Source organism: Tursiops truncatus, chromosome 19 (assembly GCF_011762595.2).
Source record: "Tursiops truncatus isolate mTurTru1 chromosome 19, mTurTru1.mat.Y, whole genome shotgun sequence".
Taxonomy (NCBI): domain Eukaryota; kingdom Metazoa; phylum Chordata; class Mammalia; order Artiodactyla; family Delphinidae; genus Tursiops; species Tursiops truncatus.
Window position 1 is genome coordinate 28614371 of NC_047052.1, and position 18494 is coordinate 28632864.

Sequence of the window (18494 nt, forward strand, 5' to 3'; positions counted from 1 at the left end):
GAACCTTAGGACAAATGGTGGAAGCAAAGCTATACAGACAAAAGCTCATATAGAAGCATACACATACACACTCACAAAAAGAGGAAAAGGGGAAAAAATCATAAATCTTGCTCTCAAAGTCCACCTCCTCAATTTGGGATGATTCGTTGTCTATTCATGTCAGATACAGGGTACATCAAGTTGATTGAGGAGCTTTAATCCGCTGCTTCTGAGGCTGCTGGGAGAGATTTCCCTTTCTCTTCTTTGTTCTCACAGCTCCCAGGGGCTCAGCTTTGGATTTGGCCCCGCCTCTGCGTGTAGGTCACCTGAGGGCATCTGTTCTTCGCCCAGACAGGACGGGGTTAAAGGAGCCGGTGCGTCGGGGGCTCTGGCCCACTCAGGCCGGGGGTAGGGAGGGGCACGGAGTGTGGGGCGAGCCTGAGGCGGCAGAGACCAGCATGACGTTGCACCAGCCTGAGGCCCCCCGTGCGTTCTCCCGGGGAAGTTGTCCCTGGATCCCGGGAACCTGGCAGTGGCGGGATGCACAGGCTCCCCGGAAGAGGGGTGTGGATAGTGACCTGTGCTCGCACACAGGCCCCTTGGTGGCGGCAGCAGCAGCCTTAGCGTCTCCCGCCTGTCTCTGGGGTCCGCGCTTTTAGCCGCGGCTCGCGCCCGTCTCCGGAGTTCCTTTAAGCAGTGCTCTCAATCCCCTCTCCTCACGCACCAGGAAACAAAGAAGGAAGAAAAAGTCTCTTGCCTCTTCGGCAGGTCCAGACTTTTCCCCGGACTCCCTCCCGGCTAGCCGTGGTGCACTAACCCCTTCAGGCTGTGTTCACGCCGCCAACCCCAGTCCTCTCCCTGCGCTGGGACCAAAGCCCTAGCCTCAGCTCACAGCCCCGCCCGTCCTGGCGGGTGAGCAGACAAGCCTCTCGGGCTGGTGAGTGCCGGTCGACACCAATCTTCTGTGCGGGAATCTCCCCGCCTTGCCCTCCGCACCCCTGTTGCTGTGCTCTCCTCTGCGGCTCCGAAGCTCCCCCCCTCCGCCACCCGCGAAGGGGCTTCCTAGTGTGTGGAAACCTTTCCTCCTTCACAGCTCCCTCCCACTGGTGCAGGTCCTGTCCCTATTCTTTTGTCTCTGTTTTTTCTTTTGCCCTACCCAGGTACGTGGGGAGTTTCTTGCCTTTTGGGAGGTCTGAGGTCTTCTGCCAGCGTTCAGTAGGTGTTTTGTAGGAGTTGTTCCACGTGTAGATGTATTTCTGGTGTATCTGTGGGGAGGAAGGTGATCTCCGCGTCTTACTCTTCCGCCATCTTCCCCTCGTGCCCCCACTGATATTTCTTACTACAGTATTACTATGCAGGTTGCCAAATGGTGATTTCTTTCCTAATAAAATCATTTCTTTATTAGTTGTCATTCTACTGTAAAGAAAACCTTTCCTTCTCCCCACTCATTTATGTCAGTGTGAATTTAAGGATTATTGTTTATGTAATGGTTACTGTCATTATGTTGATGCTCATATTGTCCCTGATTTGATCAAGAGGAGCCCCTTTAAGCTGACTTCTGTATCCTTTTAGTATGTCCTCATGATAACTGAAACAAACTCGGTTTGCTCACAATGCACAGCAAAGCCAGTCTCCTGAAACCAGGTTGTGGTGAGGGAAAGTAGTTTATTCCAGGGCACCAGACAAGGAGAACGGGCTGCTCATGCCCAAAAGACCCAGGCTCCCTGATGGGTTTTAGGGAAGGGTTTTTAAAGGCAAGGTAAGGGAGAGGGTCACAGGGTGTGTGATCAGCTCGTGCACAGTTCTGATTGGTGCATGGTGAAGTAACAAGGTGAGGTCACAGGGGTCAGCATCCTCAATCTTCAGGTTCCAGCCGGTCTGGGGGCTACATGCTCGTGGTCAGCTTTTCTTATCTGGTGTGGGGGGTCTGGTTTCTATAAAACAGCTTAGGAATGTGTGTCAGACTTACCTTTACCATTGAAGCAGAACTGGGATTCCTTGTGACTGACTTATTAAGTTATGGCTACTCTCATCTGCCTGCCCTGTCTTTGTTTCTGCATTCTTTATTCCTCAGTCATTAGCTGCTGGGGCCTGCTCTTTGCTTCTCATGGAGGGCCTAGGAAGTCACAGCTTATTTCCATAGCCTCTTTTTCCAATCAGCAATAAGCAGGGAACACCAAGAGGTCTGTCACCGAGAAGGCCCCTACGTGGGTTTCACTCACTTTCACTCATCATTCTTATTATATCTTACTTCCTAGCAAAACAAGATTTTCCAGGGTTATCTTGTATTTCCTGTGCTCTAGACAAGTCACATTGATTCCTCTGGTTTCATTTCCACACCACAGGGTTCATTCTAGATTTCTCCTTTTCCATATTTGCAATGCCATTCTTCAACCCTGAGAAATCTGCCTTCCATTATTTTCAATATGTTTGTTTATTAAAACAACCCCTCCGTGTGGAATGATCTCACTTCACCCATAGCATCCCCTCCCCTCTCCCACCTTGCCCGGATGCCTATCTTGCTCAGTCCTAGAATAACTATGCAGCCATTAAAAGAGATGACAGAAAAGACATTTGCCATGTAATAAAAGAAAAAGTCACAAAACAACCACTGTAGGATGCAATTTTTTAAAAAGCAAATACATGTATGTTGAAAAATACTGGAAGAATATATGTAAAAATTTTAGTAGTGATTGTCTCTGAGTCTACATATATGTTCTTCAGCGTTTTTAAGAGTTTCTATATTGACAGTTTTATTTCTGTAATTATAAAAGAGGAGAAGTGTCATTTTAAAGCTGGAGGAGCTGACGTTATGGAGGAATAGCAGGTGGACTGATAGTGAGCGCAGAGTCAGATGTCCGCTGCTCATTGCCGCACAGGGACATTACGGTGTGCGCTGAACTATTGCAGATGCCCTGCTCTGCCATGACGACGAGCTGGAAGGACGCCGGATTGCCTTCATTCTTTACCTGGTTCCTCCCTGGGACAGGAGCTTGGGGGGCACCCTGGACCTGTACAACGTTGACGGTAAGACAAAGGCGTGCTCTTCAACACCAGCAGCCACTTCCGGGTCCTTAGGCGCTCTGTCTGTGCGCCTCGGGAGATGGAAGCTCTTCATTACAGTGGCGACTGCAGGGGGATAATTGCCAGCCCTGACAGCCACCTCTCCTGAGTTGTGCCTGAAATAATCATTACTCCAGAGATAAGTTAGAGCCGAGTTAAGATGAGGAATAGTCAGACCCTGCTTCTGAATGCTGGCCATGGGAGGGTAGAGAACATGTGCAGCCACCCGTGGCTATGAATCTGCCAGGACCAGTGCCTCTGATAGGAGGTCAGGGTCTTTTTTATTTTTTTAATGACTGACACCAGAGCTCGACTCCAGAAGACGTTCAGAACCTTTTCCAGCCTTCATCAGTAATAGAGGATGGTGGAGTAAGAACAGATATCACCTAGCAGAACTATATAAAACAGATGGAACGGGTGGCATATGGGGATCTGGAGGGGACATTTAGCTACCCTTAGAAATTGGCAAATTGTCAAGGTGAAACGAGGCGGCCGGGAAGTGGTTAATGACGATGAAGCACATTTACAGATGTGTTCTCGCCCCACGCAGAACACTTTCAGCCGAAGCAGATTGTCAAGTCTCTTATCCCTTCGTGGAACACACTGGTTTTCTTTGAAGTGTCTCCAGTATCCTTTCACCAGGTAAAGACTCTGAACCACAAATACATAGAGGGCCAAAGAGCATGCTTTTCAGTCGCCCGTTCTCTAAATGTGACGGCTTCCGGTTGGACTGTCCGGCCAGGTTGTTTTCACACCTAGTGTGAAGGGTCCTGAAATTAGTGAGCCTTGGCTGGTAATCTTCCCTGCTGGTCTTTGCATTGATGTGCTGCTGGTCTTGTCCTTTCAGGTTTCTGAAGTCCTGTCTGAAGAAAAGTCGCGTTTGTCCATCAGCGGCTGGTTTCACGGTCCTTTACTGACCAGGCCTCCCACCTACTTTGAACCTCTCATACCTCGGAGCCCTCACGTCCCACAAGATGTAAGGATAAATTCCTGTTGCTGGGATTCTTGTCTTAGAAAAGCTGTGGCGTATCATTTGCTTTTCTGGTTTTAAAAGTGGCTCATCCTGCTAACAGAACTAGGCTTTGAGCTTGCCTTTCCACCCTTCTTAGATACACTTTTGATAGTGTCTGTCTAAGGCAGAGTTTTCCAGAACTTTATTTAACAAGGAGAAAATTATAAAGTGAAGATTTGCATATATTTTACTAGTGTAAAATGATTCAGAACAAAAGCAGTAGGAATTATTAACTCACCCTTTGCATCTGCTGCTTCTTTGTAGCATGAAATTTTGTATGATTGGATCAACCCTACTTATCTCGACATGGAGTACCAAGTTCAAATTCAAGAAGAATTTGAAGAAAGCTCTGAAATTCTCCTAAAAGAGTTCCTTAAGGTAGGCCAGCAAATCCTGTCTGATATACCACATTTGGCCTGCAGCCTTGCTTCCTGGGTGGGTGAAGAGGCATCACTGAGAGCTTTTGTTGCTTTTTGTTTTGTTCCTGGTTAGCATGTTTACGTCATCCTCTTCTTCAAATGAAGTATAGAAATGATGATAATAGCTAACATTGGTATCAGTCGTATGTTAGTGGGTCGAGTCCCTTGGGTATTCCCCAGTTCTCTAGAATCTTAATCACGCACACTTTTTTAAAAATTATTTTATTTATTTATTTTTGGCTGCACTGGGTCTTCACTGCTGTATGGGGGCTTTGTCTAGTTGCAGTGAGTGGGGACTACTCTTTGTTGCGGTGCGTGGGCATCTTATTGCGGTGGCTTCTCTTGTTGCGGAGCACAGGCTCTAGACACACAGGCTGTAGAGCATAGGCTCAGTAGTTGTGGCGCACGGGCTTAGTTGCTCCGCGGCATGTGGGATCTTCCTGGACCAGGGCTCGACCGTGTCCCATGCATTGGCAGGTGGATTCTTAACCACTGCGCCACCAGGGAAGTCCCACATACACACTTCTATATTGGGGATGAGTGGTGTGTAGTTCCCATCCTAGTCATTTGATGACTATGGTACTTACCAATTACTTTTAAATAACAGAAAGATTGCTGATTAACAAATTAGTAACAAATGTTTGAGAATGATGAGGTAGCACATTATAGTGGAGAGAGAACCAGGTTAGAAGTTAGAAGACCTTATTTTTTTTTAATAAATTTATTTTTGGCTGCGTTGGGTCTTCGTTGCTGTGCGTGGGCTTTTTCTCTAGTTGCAGAGAGCGAGGGCCACTCTTCCCTGCGGTACGTGGGCCTCTCACCGCAGTGGCCTCTCTTGTCGCAGAGCACGGGCTCTAGGGGCATGGGCTCAGTAGTTGTGGCTCGTGGGCTCTAGAGTGCAGACTCAGTAGCTGTGGCGCACACGGGCTCAGTTGCTCAGTGGCATGTGGGATCTTCCCAGACCAGGGATTGAACCCGTGTCCCCTGCACTGGCAGGCAGATTTCTAACCACTGCACCACCACGGAAGCCCTAGAAGACTTTATATTCACGTCTTAGCTCCGTGGTTTTACTGACCTGAGCAAATTACTAAGGTCTCACTTTTATTTCATCATCAGTTAAACTGGGATAATACTTGCCCTGCCCGTCTTGAAGAGTTGTTGTGAGGGCCAAATGAGATCACGTATGCGAGTGTGGTTTTTCCCAGGTGACCCTGGGTCCCATGGAATCAGTCCCAAGAGTTGGTGCCTCCTTGAAAAAAAGGTTGAGAGACACTACATACTGCCTCTGTCTCTGAATTATATAGCTGACATAGCATATTAAGGAATTTGAGAAGTATTAATAGTAAATAAACTTGTTTAACCCTATTTGATTCAGCTCACCTAAACCATCCTTTGGGATCCTCTTTCCTGTTTTACAACTGATAGGATTACTGTTTGTAGAATACTCTTGGGAAACTGCATTAAACAAGTACTTATAAAGGCTCTTCTGGAGACTATTTTAACAGATTAATCAGCTTCTTGTACTACACTGGACTTTTTAAGTTTAGAATGCTGATTAAATCAAGGGAGTGAGCTGAGGCCTAAAGAATCTGTATTATTATATAGACATTTTCATTATAATAAATGCAGGAATTTGAGAGGTTTACCAATTTGATGTAAGACATACAACTACTTAAGGAAATGGCCCAAATTGACACTCAGGTGACTTGGCTAAAGCATGCTGACGATTTATCCAGTCTTTGCTCTGGCTTCAGCATATCAGGACTGGGGGAGGTTGTGTGAAAGGGATGAGAGTCACCCGGCCCTTTTAGGAATCAGCCAGCATGATTCCCCAGAGCTGCTGTACCTGCAAGACCAGTGTGGGATCATAGGGAGATCTGCTAACTGCTGCTTCATTTGCTCCTTTTCCAGCCTGAGAAATTTGCAGAGGTGTGTGAGGCTTTGGAGAAAGGAGATGTGGAATGGAGCAGCCGAGGTCCCCCTAACAAAAGGTAGAACCCATCATCCAAGACATTTGCTTCTGCATTCAACACCTGCCTGTTTGTCTGCAAGGCTCACCTCCAATAATAGGGCATTTGCCCTAATGATGTTTTGTTCCCAGGGACATCCAGTAGCAGGCCCTAACAAAACCTCATTATTGTAACAACTTGGACGTTAGTAAGCTATGCAGGGTTTAGGGAGAGAGATACAAAGCTAATGATCAGCTTTCATCCCATGAGTAATATTACATCTGTGGCTTTGATGAACACCTTGGCATCGCTGCTTTCCAGGTTTTACGAGAAGGCTGAGGAGAGCAAACTTCCCAACATCTTGAAGGACTGCATGGCATTATTTCGCTCCGAGGCAATGTTCTTGCTGCTCTCCAACTTCACAGGCCTGAAACTTCACTTCTTGGCCCCTTCAGAAGAAGGTGAGCTTGAGGACAAAAAAGAGGGAGAAGCAGCCTCTGCTGCTGAGAACACTGAAGAAGGGCCTAGCCGCAGTTCTGAGCCAGAGAGCAGGCAGGTGGCCATCAGCAACAGCAGTCAGCAGAGCAATGAACAGATGGACCCAGAGCCAGAGGAAAACGATGCAAAGAAAGGTAAGCTGCTGTTACGTTCTGTCCTTCTTTTACTATTAGGTATTCACAATTCAGTCATTTATTCATTCAACAAACATTTCTTAAGCACCTACTATATGCCAGGCCCTATTTCTGGAGCTGGAGAAGAAGACAGACAAGGTCTCTGCTCTCCCTGGCTTACAGTCTATTGATAGTAGGAGAAGACAGAGATTAAATGATACACGAACAAGAAAACATCAAATAAGGCTAGGTGCTCTGCAGGAAATCTGAATAGGGTTATGTGCTGAGGAATGACTGGGTGGCCTCTTAGGTGAATGGGCAATCTGGACCAGCCTGTCTGAGGAGCTGTCATCCAAGCTCAGATCTGAATGACAAGAAGGATCTGCTAGGACAGCATTCCGGGTAGGAAGAACAGCTAGTACATTTTATTAGGCTAACAGTAGTACAAATGGTGGAGAGAAATACGACTGGCTTTACCTAAACCTACTTTGAAACACAAGAACATAAAGAGGAAGGTGAGTGGCTTCTTTCTGCTAAGAACCAATATCAGCCTAAGAAAAACTTGCTTGAATTTGGACAGATAGGTAGAAGGAAATTATTAAAAGCAGAGGACGTTTAATCATCTACAAACAAGATGGAATGGACACATGACATTAAACTAGTAGAATGTACAACACCAAGAGCGAACCCTAACATAAACTGTGGACATCATTATTGGTCAGTTTTAACAAATAAATCACACTAAGGCAAGATGTTAATAATAGCGGAAACTGATGGGGAGGGGCAGGGGTTGTGTGTGGCAGGAGTAGAGGAACTGTACTTTCTGGGAAACTTTTCTATAAACTGCTCTAAAAAGTAAAGTTTATTTAACAATAATATTCATGTTATTTTAGAGAAAATTTCTGGCAGCTAAATATATACTCCATCTGAAAATCATGGTAAAGAGAAATAGAAAGTCAACTTTTTTTCATTATAAGGCTTATATATTTAATAATATAATGGAGCAATAGGTCAGCTGAAGGTTTATGGAAATAGTTTTTTAGTGCTATAACTATTCCTAATTATCATTCTTTTGCAATCTACAGTAGTATCAAGGTTATTTTTTTCTGGCCTTCTGTTGTTTTTTTTCTTAGAATCAAGTGTTCCCACATGCCAGGGGGAACTGAGGCATTGGAAGACTGGTCACTACACTTTAATTCATGACAACAGCAAGACTGAATTTGCCCTGGACTTACTTCTCTACTGTGGCTGTGAAGGTAAGAGGGACAGTCTCTCCTGAGTGACCCTCTCTAACTGAACCAAGATCACAAGTAATTCGCCTTGGCCAGGATCTCAGATCACAGGAGCTCTGCTGGAAGGGATCTTAGGGGTCATGAATTTCAGTCATCTCCCAACTCAAAGTACTATTTGTATCTGTGACCAAGGTATAGGAGATGAACTAAATCATAATTTCCATCTAATGAACCCCCCAGCACTTTTATGTAATTGTCCTTCTAGGTGTATTTTATATTTAGTTCTTAGTTTTCAGTTCTTATTCAGTGTTGGTTGAATGATAAATTCAGGCTCATAAGTCAGAGTTGGTTCTACTGAACTCCCAGATCCCCGTTTTAAGCAGCATGGGATCAATGATTCAAACAGATCAATGTGAGAGCTTTCTGAATGCTCTTTGTTTTCCCTTCATAAGGCTGGGAGCCAGAGTATGGTGGCTTTACCTCCTACATTGCCAAAGGAGAAGATGAAGAGGTAAGTTGCTTCTGATAGCAAACCATCCTTTTTTAGTTCTTGAAGACACTTTCATTCTTCAGAGACGCAACTTTTACGACCTTCTGCCAGTGTCTTTAGCTGATAAATCCACATTGGTCTGGCTGGCAGTGGTTCTAATTTCTAGTAGAAAGTATTCAGCATGGAATAAAGAGGCTAAAGGATAATCACTAAGCATTCTACCCAGCTAAAAGAAATTCCAAATAAATTAAGAGTCAGATGGTGCATTCCCATGAATCTTTCAATGTAGTAAGAAATAAATGCATTAGGTAAAACTTTTCTGGGTATGTACTGGAATGGGGCCTATTGGAAAATGTCTGGACAGCAAGATCAATAGCTCCTCCTAGTAAAGGATACTTTAAAGGATCCTTTATCGCCAGAGGCTGAGTATTTGCTATGGAACCGTCTGTTTAAGAAAAGAGGTGAGAATATAATCTCCGTGTTCTGATGTATCACTGTATTTGCCTATTTCAGCTGCTAACAGTGAATCCAGAAAACAATTCTTTGGCCTTGGTCTACAGAGATAGGGAAACTCTGAAATTCGTCAAGCATATTAACCACCGAAGCCTAGAACAAAAGAAAACTTTCCCAAACAGAACAGGTTTCTGGGACTTTTCATTTGTCTATTATGAATAAGGTTGGGCAAAGCTGGAAAGAGGAGACCCTTCCTCAGTACTGGGACGTCTGGAAGAGTTAGGCATCGAGTGAAGGAGAGCTACAAGGTGAGCTGTGTGACAGCGTTCTTAAAGTTGTGTGTGGTTGTCCTTTAGTAGGGCTCATGATGATCATCCTCAGCCTAGACCTTGAGCTTGGAGCTAGGTACTCATCTCTTGATGTAAAATTAAAAGGGGTTTTGTCTTTTTCTTTAACATTCAGTTCATTTTCCATATTGGCTTCTTCAGTGATTAAAAAACAATATGTGGTAAAATATACGTGACATAAAATGTATCTTTTTCAAGTGTCCAGTTCAGTGGCATTAAGTACATTCACATTGTTGTGCAGCCTTCACCACCATCCATCTCCAGAACTCTTCCATCTTACCCAGCTGTACCTCTGTCCCCATTAAATAGTAACTATTTTCCCCTCCCCCCAGCCTCTGGCAGCCACCATTCTACTTTCTGTCTCTATGAATCTGACAACTCATATTCCTCGTAAGACAAATAATAGAATGTCTGTCCTTTTGTGACTGGCTTATTTCACTCCGCATAAAATCTTCAAGGTTCATCCATGTTTCCAGTGACTTTTTTTTTAAAATATGGACTCATGAATTTATGACTGCAGATTCTGTCCTTCCTAATTTCACAGGTTTAGAAGATTACAGAACCTTACACCCTGTTCATTCTGGGCCCATTGCACTTCCTCCCACTGCCTGTGGCTTTGTTCCACTGTGACTGTCTGTGGACTGTATAGACTAGGCGATGTGTAGTCTGTTCCCTTGGAAAAAGCCTGGCCTAAAACCACGTGGCCACAAGAAACTTCTGGTCAGTAAAGAAGATGTGCAGTAGTTTTCAGGTGCCCACTGCTCTTCCATTCTGGAGTTGTGCCTCCACTATGACTATATGATTTTCTAATCTCACATATGGCTTTCATTTCCTAAATACTGTAGGGTCAACTATCAAACTAGTTGCCTTTCTTGAAGAGACCAACTACTAAAGACCATGGCAAAATGCCAAGAAGCTGTCCATTTTGTTACATTCTTTTTCCCCTGAACTGTTCAAGGGGATTATATAACTGCTACCCATGTAGCACCCATGGATAGGTGTAAGGTGTCACTGCATCTTTAGTAGAAAGATGCTATTCTCATTCCATTCCAGTGCTGTCTCCCTGTTAACTTCCTCTTTTCTTACGTGTATTATTAGGTATTGCAGTAGCTTTTATTTTGGATTTTACTCATTAATAGGAAAAGCATTTGGCTTTATCTTTTTTTAATCTCCTGAAACTTTGAACTTAAATGAAGAAAAAGTTGCACTTTCTTTTAGGTTGATGGTTTCAAAATTTTGATCTTGTACCCCAATCAGTAAAAAAAAGTTGTAGCACGTATGCTCATTATATGGATATTTAGCTATAAATTTTACACATGTACTAATATTCAGTATTAGTTGTTATAAAACAAACACTAATTTTTAAAAATTGAGCTAAAAAGAAATACCTAGCACTAGTTCTCATATTGTCTTTCCTCACCAATATGGGGGGGAGCATTTACATGCATACTGTTTTGGGGAGCACAATTTTTTAACCATAGTGTGGTGACACTCAAGTGGGATTACAAGTACTACTCTGTTGCTAATGGTTTAAATTTCAAAGCTTGTCTTTTCTTTTAAGTTCCTGCAGACTGAAAGTCATCCCTATAATATTACTTTCACTCACTTGCTTTCTGATGTGTTTTTGTTAAGTGCCAGCAAGAGGGGTGAAGTTCTAGTTAACACCGTCTTAGCAGCATAACCCCAGGAAGCCCCGGGGAATAGGGCTGAGCAGGTGAAACCACCATGTGTGCCAAGCTTAGAAAACAGTTTGAGACTCATGGTTGTAGGTAACATCTAAGAGTTCTGGAGCACTAAGTCTAAGTCGTAGCATCCTACACAAGCATGAAAATGTGTTTATTACATTCTCCTTAATCTCAGTGTGTTTATGGTCTGTCAACACAGCAGAATCGTCTACACACTACAAAAAAGGATTCTGGTGCCCAAGGGGAAAGAATCCCTGAGAGCCAGACTGTGGTGCTGCTGTTAGTTACATCATTTACAGTGGTACCTCTTAGACTGTGAAGGATGGTGTAACTCGCAGGTCAGTTTTCTCCACTGAAGGTACCCAGTGATGAAGAAGTTGCTTTTCCTCAGCATTTCATTCTTCATCTTGACTTTTAGGGCCTAGAGCCGATGTTGACAACTGTTAAGTAGCAACAGAGGAATTAAAACATGGGCATCCTTTTTATACTTCTTGCAGAGAAAAGCTATGATATTCACCTGTAAAATATGTCATCTCTTAATTCTTATAATTCCTTTTAATAAAGGAAGATTTTTTTTCCCAAATAGCTTTATATATTTTTTTTAGATTATCTATATAATACATGTTTGTTGTGAAGAACACAACATGTAAAAATATGAAGTAAAGGTCACCTGGAATCCCACCATACTGTGATAGCCACTGTGTGCTATGTGATATATCAACTTGGCTAGACTGAACTACATTTCCCAGGACTCCCTTCCCTCTGTTTCCAGTTAGGATGAGCCACACATCCTTGTGCGAGATATGGAGGGCCAGAATGAAGCAGTAGCCATTTTGTAGCTCACACACACTGTAGCTTACCTGCTGGCTCACCTTCTCAGTGTGATTCCACGTCTGCACCTGCAACTGCTCCACCGTCCCTGGCTCTTCCTTCAGCTTCTCTGATGAAGGGTCTCCCCACACCATCAAGGTCAGAGGCAAGAACTGAGATTTTAATGTGTCCTTGTGGGCTCCAGCTCATGCCTCTGGGTTCCAGCTTGTTCCTGTTCTTCCCAACTCTACATCCTTTCTGACTGCCTGTCCTGTGGGCTTCAAGTTCCAGCATCAGACTAGAAAACTGACAGACTACACTTTGCCACTTCCTACAGTTGTGTAAGGTCAAGTCCCCATGACACATTCCCCTTATCATGTTAACCATTATGTAAATAAGAACATTTTTAGAAAGTTACTTTGAAAGCATATTAGTATTTCTGTTAAGCAAAGGAAAAATAAAGTATTTAAGGAAGAACCCTATAAATCTAATTTCAGTCCCTCACTTAAAGATGTAGAAAAATGAAACGAAACCTACGAGAGAAAGAGGCTGTTACGTTTTGAACCTGGCTTTTCTACAGCTCACTGACTGCCTCAAACTCCTCTGAATGTGGTGTTTCTTTCCCATAGAATACTGAAAAAAAAATCAATGCTTGGGCTGCCTCTCCCAGACCAGCATTTCCTCAGCAAGTAAGTTTTGGCTGCGGTACCTCTTCAGTACCATTACATACTGGCCACTACTGCAACTGAATGAGAAAATCAAACCCTGTTAGAAGAGTCCTTGATAGAGAGAAATGATAGCGGCAGGCTCTCCAGCCTGCGTGAACTGGACATTCCTACAAAAACAGATAATTCCTTCTCTGACTGACAAAAAATCAGTCCACATAGCCAATTTTGAAAACTACTTGGAAATTGCCCATGTAGCTTCATGTCAGGAATAGTACATTTCTTTACCACACAAATAAAAAGATGACTCATGAGCTAGAGCATATAGTGTGGGCAGGGGTCGGATGGGGAAGAGGCAAAAATGCAAAACACCAGGCTGCAGTGGGTGTCTTACTGTACTTTAGTGTCAAAGTGAAACGAGATAATTTAGTTTTGTGATCACAGGACTCTGCACTGGCAGATTTATAACTGCTAATTATAAAATTTGAAATGTTAATAATGTTGAAAATCATTCTTGTAAAGTACTTCTAGGGTTGCTTAATAGTTGTAAAGTTCCTAGTTCTTTGATTTCTGAAGCCACTGACAGGCTTACTGAGGACAAACACTTCCATGGGGGGCAGCAGATGCTTCTCTATGCTCAAGGCACTGGCTTAGCACCATGGGGAGGACAAAGCTGATTAAGATGTAGCCCCTGCTCTCACTTAATCGGGGACTGAGATATATATAAACACAAAATGTAATAAGGGTTAAAGAATAGACATGGGAGAGGAAAGGTCTCCTGAGAGAACATTTGAACTGAGCCTTGATGTAGTATTTGAACAGGCAGACATGGTGGGAAAGAATAAAGACCATACTCTCTCTAAAATACTGAATACCTGAATCTAGGGATAAGGGGGGTGACTTTAAAAGGGACGCTTTAAAAATGACTAAAAAGCTTTCTCCCAGATACCAGAATCCTCAAGATCAGCTTTTAAATGAAGGCAGAGTGTTCACTTAAAGCTTCAACAAAATTCAGCAACAAAATAGAGCTTAAGCTGTAGCTTGTAGAAGGCACTCAGATTCTATCAGGACAGAAAAATACGGCAACAAAATAGAGAAGTAGCTGATAACCAAACAGTTGTTCTCTTCCCTAAGCTAAACATGACTTCTAAGAGGATAAAAAGGATGAATGCTATGAACATTTTCATCTCATCTAGTCTTCACTCACTTGGGAGCAGTCTGAAATAGCAGAAAGGGCCATGACTACTTGGTTTCCAACTTCTACACTGCGACTTAACCAAGCTGTAGGACCCTGTAGAAAACATTCTGCCTGTCTGAGCTCAGATATACTAATACCAAGAGGATTAAATTAATGTGAAAATAACCTATTTGTAATCTGTAAGTCAGGGCTATAAAAAATAATCTTGCTGCAGGTCGACTCCTTCAAGCCTTGTCCATGAATATTTTTAGGTGTAAGAAGGAAGTTTTGGGGCTGAAGTACAACAGAATGACCTTTAATGAGATGATTCTTTAAGGGTCCCTAAAAATGAATAATGCCATACAATTTAAAACCAGCACCAACTAGAGATTTTAATCTCAAAGGGTGTAAGTTAGACTATGGCTAAAACAGAAAAAGACCCCACGGTGGGACTTGCGTCTTGCCAGTAGCTCTGTGGCTCTGGCAAGTAATTAATCCCTGCGCTTCAGTTTCTTCATCTCTGAAGCAGGTATAAAAGATTACTACTTTGGAGATTACTGAAGATAATATAGTATATGTGGATGTCTTTTGAGCTTACAGGTTGAAAATGCAAAACAAAGGTATTAGAGGGGCCTAACAGTCTCATAAAAATTAGGGCTCCTTAAAGCTCACATTTCAGAAATAGAAGAGGTAATGCTAAATGGCCAAACGGAGGAAACTATGAAATTAACTTACCACAGAGGAAAGGCCTGTGTTCTGTATAGTCTCTTTGGGGTTTCATACAGGTCAGTATTCTGATGCAGAGAACAGATTCCTCACTAGACAATTTGAATAAAAGGATTACAGCCTGCCAGATAGTTTACAGAATTATTAAGGCTGTCGAATAAAAACCTGTAGGATGCAATTCCAGAATCTTTGCTCAAGTCTGTACTGCAGAACCAGGCTGCCAAAGCAGCTGCTCCTGCCAGATCAGGAAGCTGCTTGTGAAACCAGGAGGCACCCTTTATTGCATATATAAACATAGGACTGCCTCAGGCTGAGCCACTAAATCAGCTACCATTTACAGTTCCAGAACAGCATCACAGTGCTCCATTCAGGAGACCTCATGTGCAAAACCAGGAAGCTGCCACTCCAGCTTCAAGGTCCCCCAGTCATGCCAGCTTTTCTACTACCCAGAATCTATTTCTGCTACACCGGCAAGCCTCAGAGACAGAGTTTGGCTCCAGAACCACGCTACATTTGCTATAATCCACACTGATCAAATACATGCCCGATATCCCATTTATCTCAGTTCAAATTTCAAGTCTCATGTGATTGCATCTGATTGCATCTGAAATGCAAGCTGAATCAAACCTGGATCACCAGCTGAAAACGAATTGGAGAAACTCCTGTTTTAGCTTCCTGCTCTTCACAGGAAAGGGAAGTCACACTAGAAGAAAATTGGAACAGATATTCTGAGCGAAACCTCCATAATTGCATTAGACTTCACTCTCACTTCTCCACATTCAGCTCTGAAAATTCCAAACTTTTTTTGTTATACAGAGAATTATATATATGGCCCATCTTTGGACCAAAGTCTAGAACATTCCTACTGTAAAGTAAGTTCTTAATAAGTATATATTCAATAAAATGACGTGAGGTTTAAAAAAAAGGGGCACAAATTGAATGTCCATATTTTTGTTTTTCTCCACGTAACACAAATGGTTTTCTGCAATTCTGATGTGGTGATTTTACAATCAGTAAACACATAGTGCAACACCTTTAAATTTTAATGAAAAAGTAGATAATCTACTTTAATTACAATTTCAAGAAAAAAGATGCATCTACACACTGACTTTACATATATACAGAAAAACTGGACTTTGAAGCCCTAATGTTTCAAAAGTATTCATTTCCCTCCATACAAACGTAGTGTATTCTGCAACAGTACTACTGATTTTTAAAAAAAAGAAAGTGAATACACTTTTCAGATGCAATGCTTTGTCTTTCATTTGTACAACTCACCAAGGTGGTTTTCGCTCTCAGCACCTTGGGTTCACCGGGATGTGATCCAAAGCAAACCAGCCTAGAAGTTTAAGGAGAAACCCCTTCTAGCAACCTAGTTACCTATTCTTTCCTCTCCTATGAAGAAGCTGTCCCCACCCGCATGATTCGGAACAGCGTGTTGATGTTGTTGCTTCGAATCGCATCCCGACAAGCAGTGATCACCTGGTTCTTTGGTTTTCCAACTGTAAGAGAAGAAACATCAAATACATATGAGGCAAAAGATTATTAAAAGTGAAATTATGAATCAGAGGCTATCTATAAAAACAACATAAAACTAGGGTAGAAAAGAGTTATAGGTAAGTACAAATTTAACCAATTTATCTTACCATTCCCTAAAAAAGATACATACCCTTGTAAGGGACTTTATCACAAACACAAACCAAGCTTAGAAACTATCTCACACCTAGAAACCAAGAGTCAGTTTTAGAAATAATCTTTGCTAAGTGGATATGAGCTTTGATCCTTTTCTATAAAAGGAGGTCAAAGCACTGACCCAAAACAGCAGATTCCAAGTATAAATCTCTGGCTGATATTTCTGCTTCCTTTGGTTTACTCTGTTGTTCTTTTTGTAAATTTTAAGTTGGACACTTAACTCATTAATTTTCAGTCTTTTTTATTTTTTTCTAATAGGAGTATTTAAGGCTTTCCTCTTGAGTATATGTCACTAGGTTTTTCTTTAGAGGATGCAGCAAGATCTAAGAAAAGATGCTGAAAGTGTTCTTTCCCTCTGAAGTCTGCAGACTAAAGCCAAACAATAGGCTGACTGCAACTCAAGTGAACGGTGCTAACTTCAGTATGAAAGGCATCTTTATAGATACAAGCCCTGATACGAATTCTTGAAGCTACCACCATCTTCAATGGTTCTCACCCCAAAATTACAGACGAAATACAGTGCTACAAACAGAGACTTACCACGTAGACGACCTGCTCTTTGAATCGCTTGATTTACTGCTTTGAGGCTTCCCAACAGCTCTGTGTGATTGTTAGAGCGAATTTTATATCCATTGAGCAAGTCTTTATTAAGGTCATATAGTTCCATATAGCGATTCTTCATTGTTCTCCTGTGTACATCAAGAGAAATTTAACACCACTGTACCTCAGTATGGCAGGCTTAAATGAAAAGACCTGCAAACTTCTTAGACATTAAAAAAAGGAACAAACCAGATTTTTATCTGTATTGTCATTAAAACAGGGTAACTGCTAAAGTCTGCTTTGAAAACATTGAGAATTTTCTATGAAATACTCTGCTTCTTCCAAATAAATGGAAGACAAGTGGCCTTCCTTGGTTATTGATCCATGGTTTGTTTGAACTTAGGAACCAAGAATTTTCATGCCCATGATATAAGGGGTGGGGAAAAGTGAGTAAGGTGATAGGCTATCTTCCAAGCTTCAGATTAATACTGACAGTTTCTTGTAAAGTTAAACATATACTTACTATACAACACAGCAATCACATTATGCCACATTTCACCCAAAAGAAATGAAAATATGTCTGCAAAAAACCTGTATGCAAACGTTTATAGCAGCTTTATTCTCAATCACCAAAGTCTGGAAACAACCCAAATGTCAATTAATTGGTGAATGGATACACAAAGTATGGATATCCATACAATAGAATACTATTCAGCAATAATAAGGAATGAACTACTGATAACTTGCGACGATATGGATGAATCTCAAAGGCATTATGGTAAGTGAAAGAAGCCAGACCCAAAAGGCTATATATATTTGTATGATTCCATTTATATGACATTTAGGAAAAGGTAAAACTATAGGAAGAGAAATTAGATCAGTGGCTGCCAGGGCCTGGACGTTAGGAGAGGTACTTGATTCTGGTAGTATAAATTTCCCCAATTTTATTGAACTGTAAACCTAAAAAGGGTGAATTATCTACATGTATATTATAAATTATATATCAACTAACCTGGCTTTAAAAAATACAATGTATATTTGATAGTCTCGAAATGAAATATAAATAAATCAAGAAAAAAGGAATTTAGAGGTTGCTGGTCACCTCTCTCCAGTTTAGCACAGTCAAATGCCTAAAGCCAGCAACATCTCTTTCACTTAAAAAAAAAAAAGCCAGAGAGAGAAAAAAAGGAGCTCTATAGATAAAGTTGGCAAAAAAAGCAAAAATCTTATATACCTCAGAGAAAACAACTGGAAGAAAATGAACTGGAAAGAGGTAAAACTATCTCAATTTACAAATAATACAGTGTATCTCTGGAAAAACTAAACTATAAGATAATTCAGTAAAGTAGTAGACTACAAAATCAACATAGAAAAATCAAGTGTTCATATAGACAAACAAAAAACCAGTTAGAAGATACAATGTGGAAGAGCGAGCCTATTTACAATTGCAAAAAGAAAATACCTACACCTAAACTTGACAAGTAATGTCTGATACCTACAAGAACAAAACCATAAAACTCCTGAAACACATAAACATGCCTTGAACAAAATATAAAGACATACCACATTCTTAGTAAGACTGAACATCACTGTAACAATGTCAATTCTTCCTAAGTTAATAAATTTAATGTGATCCCAGTAAAA

At 41.8% G+C, this 18494-nt stretch overlaps 2 protein-coding genes across 4 annotated transcripts in view; one reads left to right on the forward strand and one right to left on the reverse strand.

The window, feature by feature from the left end:
• Positions 1–10018, forward strand: part of OGFOD1 (2-oxoglutarate and iron dependent oxygenase domain containing 1) — a 73678-nt gene extending 63660 nt beyond the window's left edge. Inside the window, exons 5-13 of the mRNA XM_033846420.2 lie at positions 2890–3006; positions 3593–3684; positions 3890–4018; positions 4319–4432; positions 6385–6464; positions 6744–7054; positions 8167–8289; positions 8718–8776; positions 9269–10018. Coding sequence (XP_033702311.1) covers positions 2890–3006; positions 3593–3684; positions 3890–4018; positions 4319–4432; positions 6385–6464; positions 6744–7054; positions 8167–8289; positions 8718–8776; positions 9269–9430 — 1187 coding nt within the window. The 3' untranslated portion in view covers positions 9431–10018. The remainder of the gene's footprint in view (positions 1–2889; positions 3007–3592; positions 3685–3889; positions 4019–4318; positions 4433–6384; positions 6465–6743; positions 7055–8166; positions 8290–8717; positions 8777–9268) is intronic.
• Positions 10019–15643: 5625 nt separating this feature from the next.
• BBS2 (Bardet-Biedl syndrome 2) overlaps positions 15644–18494 on the reverse strand; it is a 32020-nt gene continuing 29169 nt past the window's right edge. For all 3 annotated transcript variants that reach the window (XM_019951387.3, XM_019951386.3, XM_019951388.3), the window contains 2 exons: positions 16851–16999; positions 15644–16120 (listed from right to left, as the gene is read on the reverse strand). In XM_019951387.3, the coding sequence (XP_019806946.1) occupies positions 16014–16120; positions 16851–16999 (256 nt within the window). In that variant the 3' untranslated portion in view covers positions 15644–16013. The remainder of the gene's footprint in view (positions 16121–16850; positions 17000–18494) is intronic.